Below are 7,437 nucleotides of genomic sequence, written 5' to 3' on the forward strand. Positions count from 1 at the left end.
AAATTAACACATTTTACAATACATTTTACAATATGAGCTACGTCCAATACGCAGAGCAGCGCTGGACATGCAGGGACTGGGCGATGCTAACGTTAGCTTGGTTGTGCTAGCTCCCCAAACTGGCAGAAATAGCTGTATATTAAACATGTGACCTCTAACAGACGCATTGACACATCTAGAAAAGGAGAAGTGAAAACCCGACACTTACAATAGTCGTGTCACTGGCATCGCGGGGCCAGTTTGTTGTGAGCTACGTTAGCTGTTTTGTAGTCTCTTCAAGGTTGTCAAACGCGACATGTGCGGGGATGTGCTTCCGGGAGCAGTGCGCATGCGCAGTGGATCCGAGCAGTGCCCTTGAAGAGAGATTCAGAGTCAAAGTTTGTAGTGTAGGAAAGATGTATCTATCTTTTAAAATCTGACACTGAACCACAGAGGAATATAGGCTACCAGTTCATAAATAGAGTTTAATATTGTTTTTCAAATCAAGAGAGAGAGACACTGAAATTAAAGGAACATATTACTGATAGATTATTATTATTATTGATGATGATGATATCTTTCTTTTAACTTTATAATGTAAAGATGTTTTAAGTGCTCTTATGGATCAAGAAGGACCAACACTAACCAGACCCCCTCACTGTGCTTGCACAATGTCTAAGCATTATATTGAATGTTTTTATATATTGAACCTTTGTCATATTGCTATTGCGTCATCACGTGTTTGTAATTCTTGGTCCATAAAGGCAGTTAAACCCACAACCGTCATGCAGGAGCAAAAACCAGTAAAAAGAATGAATAATATGATATTTATTGTGATAATTATTGATATCAACGGATTGTATGATATAATTTTTGGCCATATGTCCACCCCACCCAAAAATCTGAATACTGCTTCTGAATAGGATTTATTCAAACTTATAAGAAGGTTGTGGCAACACCATCATGGTGAGAAGGTATTTTGCTAATAATCACAACTTTTAACTTTCTCAAAATTGGTCAAAGTTCTCAGAGTTATGTATTCGTTCACTTTAATATAAATTCTGCAATTGGAATTTAATTTAAGCACAATTGTGTGTTTTTTTTAGCATAAAACAAAATGCTTAATTCAAGCATGCACACTATATTAATCCCACTATATACCTAACAGATGCAGGTGGTTGTCAATAAATACACATCTAAATTGTGAGCTCAGTGCTCTATCATGCAAAATATTCAATTGACACCGTTCAGTTATGGCTCAGAAAAACCTGTAGCATCCTCTGAGCATGCAATATTCCCATGGCTAAATGTTTCCCATTGGAACCAGCTGCTTCAATCTCATCCCTGGATAACAGCAGAGCTCATATTCATTTTAAGAATGGGTTTCCATGTTGAGAATGGTTGTGAGTATTTTCCTCAGGGGCACATGAGATGAGACAGCAGCAGAGGGAGACTTTATCCCATCGCTCTTTGGTGCTCCGTGCCCCAGTGTTTGACCTCACACCCACTACGAGAGAGAGGAGAGAGAGAGAGAGAGAGAGAGAGAGAGGATGAGGGAGGAGGGGGGGGGGTGAGAATGATTGAAGGTCCCCTGAGTGGAACATAAGTCCCTGGCTCAGCTGGTTCAGACCTGGCAGGAAACCACACTGACACTGGACCACACCGACAGCCTACACTATGCCGTGGAGGGAAGTTTCCATCAGTTAAGATGCCATGGCGTGTGTGTGTGTGTGTGTGTGTGTGTGTGTGTGTGTGTGTGTGTGTGTGTGTGTGTGTGTGTGTGTGTGTGTGTGTGTGTGTGTGTGTGTGTGTGTGTGTGTGTGTGTGTAGAGCGACAGAGACCGTGCTGGAGGGGCAGTTAGGCATTTGATCATTAAACAGTTGTTGTAATGTTCCCCAGTTGGCTCAGGTATCGACGTCTCACTATATCCAGAAGTTTCTGTCATCTGTACCATCGGGCCGTTGGTTTTATTTGCCACAAGAAAGAGAAATGTTCACTGATGTGATTTTGTTGGTTGTTTACTTGTTTGTTGCTTTGGAGCTAACGGATCTGACAGCTGATATGAGAATGTTTGAAGGTGGTGAGGCAGAGGTGAGAAGGTCACTTTCAATACATGTACTGTAATGTGTACTGCTGCTTTATATTACACATTTAACCTCAGGGTTGTTCCATGATATAAATGATTAAGATATATTGAATTCCATCATATCATTGTTCATGTTTGGTGTGTTTAAGAGGCCTGTGACAAGTATGTGACTTAACCCCCAGAAACTGTCTCTCCGCTAAATAAAGTAAGTACTTACGAACAATAAGTATTTATTTACAATAACTCTATAATGTGGAAGGTTATAATCTATATCTAGAAGTCAAGGCTCCCGGCCTCACCTGCAAAAAAGAATCCAAGTAATTTTTCAAGTAAATTGCCCAATAAATTATGGTTTTCAGATTCTGAAAGATTTCCTGTTTTTTTCTGTTTAAATCATTAGAAAATCAATATACTGTAAATGTTTTGAATGTTGGTCAGACAAGATGTGAAGAACCCCTCCAGGGGAATTTGTCACAGTTTTCTGACAGAACAATGAGCTGCTGATTAATTAAATATATCAATCAAAATAACTGTTAGATTGAGTCTTAATTAAGTACAAAATAATAACCAGATGAATTTAGAGGGACTCATTAGGGGACCACAGCTGGTTCATCCAGCTGTGACTATGCACCTGTCTGTAAATGTGACTCTACTCGTGATGTTATTTATTTAAAGGTGCCTTTTTTGTTTCATCTATACATTATCAGATAAATGCATAAGTAAACAGCTAAAATTAGTGTTCCTGTTTTGATTATAGGACTAAATTATTTATACCTTATGTCTGTTTTTTAAGTTAAACCATTTCTACCTTGCAGGAAACCATGTCTTAATATATGTGCAATATTGATTTCCACATTCCTATGACCTGTATCCTCCCCCGGGGCCGTTGGACATGGAGCTTGCTGTGTGTGCAGGAGCGGTAGCTGCACTCATTACCTCCGTCAGGGTGCCAATGTTTAGCAAGGCTCCAGCCAACACAGACCAAGCCAGATCCAGGGGGAGCGGAGGGGGCCGGCAACATGAACCGACACAACCTTCAGCCAAAGGTCCGGTCTCACACTGTTGTCCAACTCTGCCATTTATAGACGCGATTCAAGCTTGTTTGTTAATGCACACAGTTGGGCTCTTTGATGGGAAATAAAAGTCGAGGATATTAGTTAATGTCACTGGTTGCCATAATAATTTAAACCTGATTAATGAGCTTTTGTTGCTTCTCAAACTTAAAATGTGTTGTTGTGCATAACTGAAATTCTGGTTTAATGACTTGACAGCACTTAGGGTGTGACATACATTTAAACCCATGAAAGCATGTGCATGTACACAAAGCCTCTCACACACATATACAGTATATATATACACCTATACCTGGTTTGGCATTAAGTTTAATAAGTTACTTTTCATTTTAATTCAGATAATCAGCAGCGCTCACGGTATGCCCACTAGCAAATTAGATTGAGTGTGTGTGTGTGTGTGTGTGTGTGTGTGTGTGTGTGTGTGTGTGTGTGTGTGTGTGTGTGTGTGTGTGTGTGTGTGTGTGTGTGTGTGTGCGTGTGTGTGTGTGTGTGTGTGAGTGTGTGTGAGAGAGAGAGAGAGAGTTGGTAGAACTGGAATGAAGGTTCAGGTCTGGGGCAATGGAAAGTAGCTGTTTGTGTGACAGTATAAAAAAGGAGAAAGTATGGGAGGAGGAGGGAAAGCTCGAACAGCAGAGGTGGATGGACGGAAACAGTTTGGTCTACAGCGGGACTGTCCCGCCAAGAGCGAGCGCTGGGGCCACATGGAAACTTTCCCCCTCCGACTCTCCGGCAGCCGGAGGAGAGGTTTGCCGGTATTGAATATCCCAGGAAGAAAAAAATGCAAATGGTAAATTGAAGATCCAGACGTGAAGATGGAAAAGTGTGTCAGATGAAGTGAATAGTTGAGCGTGTAACGGGAGCCACTGTTTTAGCGTTTCTCTCTGAAGCCACTTCAGCCATCCATGAAGAAAGGACCTTGCATCTTGAATCCTTCCAACAAAAAGCTGGGTCGCTAAAATCAGTTTATATACAAGCCTGTATGACGCCTCATCCAGAGGTTGTATCACCAGCAGCAGCTACACATCAAGTTTCTGAACAGAGCAGGGAAGTGGATGAGAAGCCGGGACAAGAACATGATGGAAGAGTGAAAGCAATGAAGAACAAAGAGTCCATGTTGGACTCAGCGGAGGCGTGCTGCCGCAGCTGAAGCTCCGACAGAAGGCTTGGACTTCAGTATGGATGGACAGTTGTCTTTTTTGGCAGCATTTGTTTATAAATCCATTTTCATCCCAATCTGTATGAGATGTTTCATAGAAAGATGACTGGACCTCAGTGTGTCACTGAGACCGAGACCAAGACAGTCAATGTCTACTCCTGGATTTAGCCAAACTTGTTTTAATGTTCTTTGAATGATAACGTCAATCAGTCTGTCTGTTTCTCATTTGTTCCAGATTGAAATATGTCACCAACGATTGTTATAAATTTTGAGATGTTTTCTACAGAAATTCACATGTTCCACAGTACAAATCTTAAGAATCAGACATTTAAAAAGTTACACACTCTCTAAAACACTATAATCTGTCTTAACAACTTCCAATTCAAGGAAATACAATTCCATTAAGCGGTGCCGTGTAGCTTGATAACGATTTGTACCATATTAAGCCTGCAGAAAATGACTTATAAAAAAGAGGATGCACAGGACTGCACACATTTATAGAAATGATTATCCTAAATATGCATGATTTTTGTAGTAAAAAATTGAACAATGTTTTTAAATAGGCTTTAGCACTGAAGGTGACTGTCAATGCAAAGCATAGCAGTGACTGCTGCTGCAAAACTGATGATGGGAGGTCGTCAAAAATTGCTTTTGATTTTCTCTCCAGCCTGAATGAAGCTGTAACTACACTTAACCCACACAACGAAAAACCATTAGCCCCTCCACCCCACACCCAATTAAATCCTTGCCCCTTTGCCATCAACGCTAAGTGAGTGGTCCGAGGTAGTGGCCAGTTCAGGTCAGATTCCTCTGTTTCTTCTTGTCCCATGTTCACACTCTCGGGGGAGCGGGTGCATGCCACGCAGCGGGCCTCTGTTTATTAATAGCCGCCAGGGATGGAGTCAGGGGCAATCTGGATGGCGAGTACATTTATACCCTCCCCCCTGGACGTTCCGTTGATGTCATAAGACTGACCTCTGACCCAGGAGCCCTGGCTGCCACAAGGCCCATGTTGAACTTGAAACTCAGAGGTCTCGACAAACACATGGATACACATGCATTTTTTTACCACACTTTGCCCCGAGTCATCTAGAGTACGTCTACACGCACCTAGAAAATGCAGCATTTGTTACCGTTTGAGAGTCTAAATATGTCATCGAAGAATTGTGCACACTCATTCACTGTGCAAAGCTTAGAGCATCACATGACAACAGCTGACACACTAACTGACTAAAGCGTCTTTGTCTAGTCGGTGTGCAATAAGAAGCTCTGGTGGATCTCTGCAAGAAATTAATGGAAGAGCAGAATCATCTGACTCTCTCCAACCTGAACACTCGGCACGGAGTCACAACACAGTCGCACACAATCTCACAATTTCCACAGATTTAGAAATGATTAGGTGGAGTGATCACACAGGTTCCCACAGCCTTATCCAGTGTCTCTGCCCCTGCCAGAGATACGTGATGGATTGAAGGAGGAGGAAGGGGTTGGGGAGAGGGGGGGGGCTGACATGCAGGAACAGGGACGGGGGTCAACTGATCTTCAAGGTATGTCAGCCGACAATCTGGGGATATCTGGTGCGCGGATCCTAACCTGCAAACATCACAACACTGTTCATGATATTATTCCTCTTGTCTTATTTGTGGGTCCCATAGAGTTGTTGTTGGACATCAGAAGAGCCGTGGCCATGTGACGGTCAGGACTGGGGTGAAATGAAAGAGTGACACTGGATTGAAATGGGGTCGTATATGGTTTGGTTTCGGAAAGGACCTGGTTCTGAGTTGGTTTAGCGTTGTACGACCACACGTGTGCAAACTGACTCAGCATTTATTGTCAAACAGTATTGCACCTTCCACCAATGGCACCGCCGCACGCTACCCTTCAGGATCTCATAAACAACATGCCTGCCCTCAAATGTTGTACCATATGAGCCACGCAGCTCAATGTATAACATGACGTATTTTTCATATATCACAACACATCCTGAATCCATCACACAGCTCTGCATTGTTTAAAAATTGCGTTATACAAGCCCCAAAACAACCACTGTGTGTAAATTAGCCTTTTTTGCTAAGCTAGTGCTGTAAATTAAAACTAGTCTGTCTTGTGCAGTTTGTTGAGATTGTTTTTTAAGCTGAAAACAAATCGTAGAGTTTAGTAGCATTTTGGAACATCCTGGAATTGTGGTTAAATCGCAATAAACATTTGTCCTGACACACACACACAGAATCATTGTTGATATATCGATACAAGAAATGAATCACGTTGCAAGAAAATGTCCCCAATAGAGAAATCTGATAAAAAGTCACCTGGATTTTTAAGTGAAGTGAATTTTTTTAAATATTGTTGATAGATTTTTAATTATTTAAAGATTGTATCGATAACAAACTCAATAAGCAAAAGGAATCTATTGCTTGCTCACGTCATTCTCTATAGGTTCTAAACAGAATTTTAAATAATTATCAGGCAAAAATGAAGTAAATTTGAGGTTGTAATCAAGAAAAAGTATACTTGATCAAATAAGTAATAATCTAGTGACAAATCTTATAATTTTCAGTATAATAACTTAAGAGCTAAATTTCCTTGACCATGTGCTTCTTGGTTCTGGTCAGCTCAGAGCCCTGGGACAGGAACCACAGCTTCATCAGATGGATGAGCCCCGGATGACAGGTGGCACCTTCAGACTTCCCTTTAAAATCACTTTCTAGTCTCCACCAAAATATCAAACACCACCAGCTCAGATTTGGCCACAGCATCACAAGTCCCTGCGACCCGTGCCATGCCCCCCCACTCGACGCCCCTCCGTCTCCTATCAGGACCCCCGGATGACAAGTCTCTGCAGCCTTTACGCACGGAGAGCGCACGGAGAGTTCGCGAGCACGCATGGGGGTCGCTCCCTTTCAGGCTGTTCCATGGCCTCCTCGCCCCGGGAGAGACTCTTGCCAGACCTCCCCGATCTCCCTCTTCCCTCTCTCTACCTTTCCTGTGAAGAAACAAGCCGGCGTTACGTCAGAAAGTGCAGGGCAAGCACCACTGCGTCTTAGGAGCTATTCGTAGGCATTGCTGCCAAACCCCGGCTCGGGGCTGCTGACGAGCTCACTGCAGCCAATGCAATTTACAAATCCAACATCATTTAAACCTG

At 42.4% G+C, this 7,437-nt stretch overlaps 1 protein-coding gene across 1 annotated transcript in view; it reads right to left on the reverse strand.

The window, feature by feature from the left end:
• The window catches only part of mrpl23 (mitochondrial ribosomal protein L23), a 31,939-nt gene extending 31,694 nt beyond the window's left edge, over nucleotides 1-245 (reverse strand). Inside the window, exon 1 of the mRNA XM_061076344.1 lies at nucleotides 209-245. Within this exon, the coding sequence (XP_060932327.1) occupies nucleotides 209-228 (20 nt within the window). The 5' untranslated portion in view covers nucleotides 229-245. The remainder of the gene's footprint in view (nucleotides 1-208) is intronic.
• Nucleotides 246-7,437: the final 7,192 nt, after the last annotated feature.

This window comes from Limanda limanda, chromosome 8 (genome assembly GCF_963576545.1).
Source record: "Limanda limanda chromosome 8, fLimLim1.1, whole genome shotgun sequence".
In the NCBI taxonomy this organism is placed as follows: Eukaryota; Metazoa; Chordata; class Actinopteri; order Pleuronectiformes; family Pleuronectidae; genus Limanda; species Limanda limanda.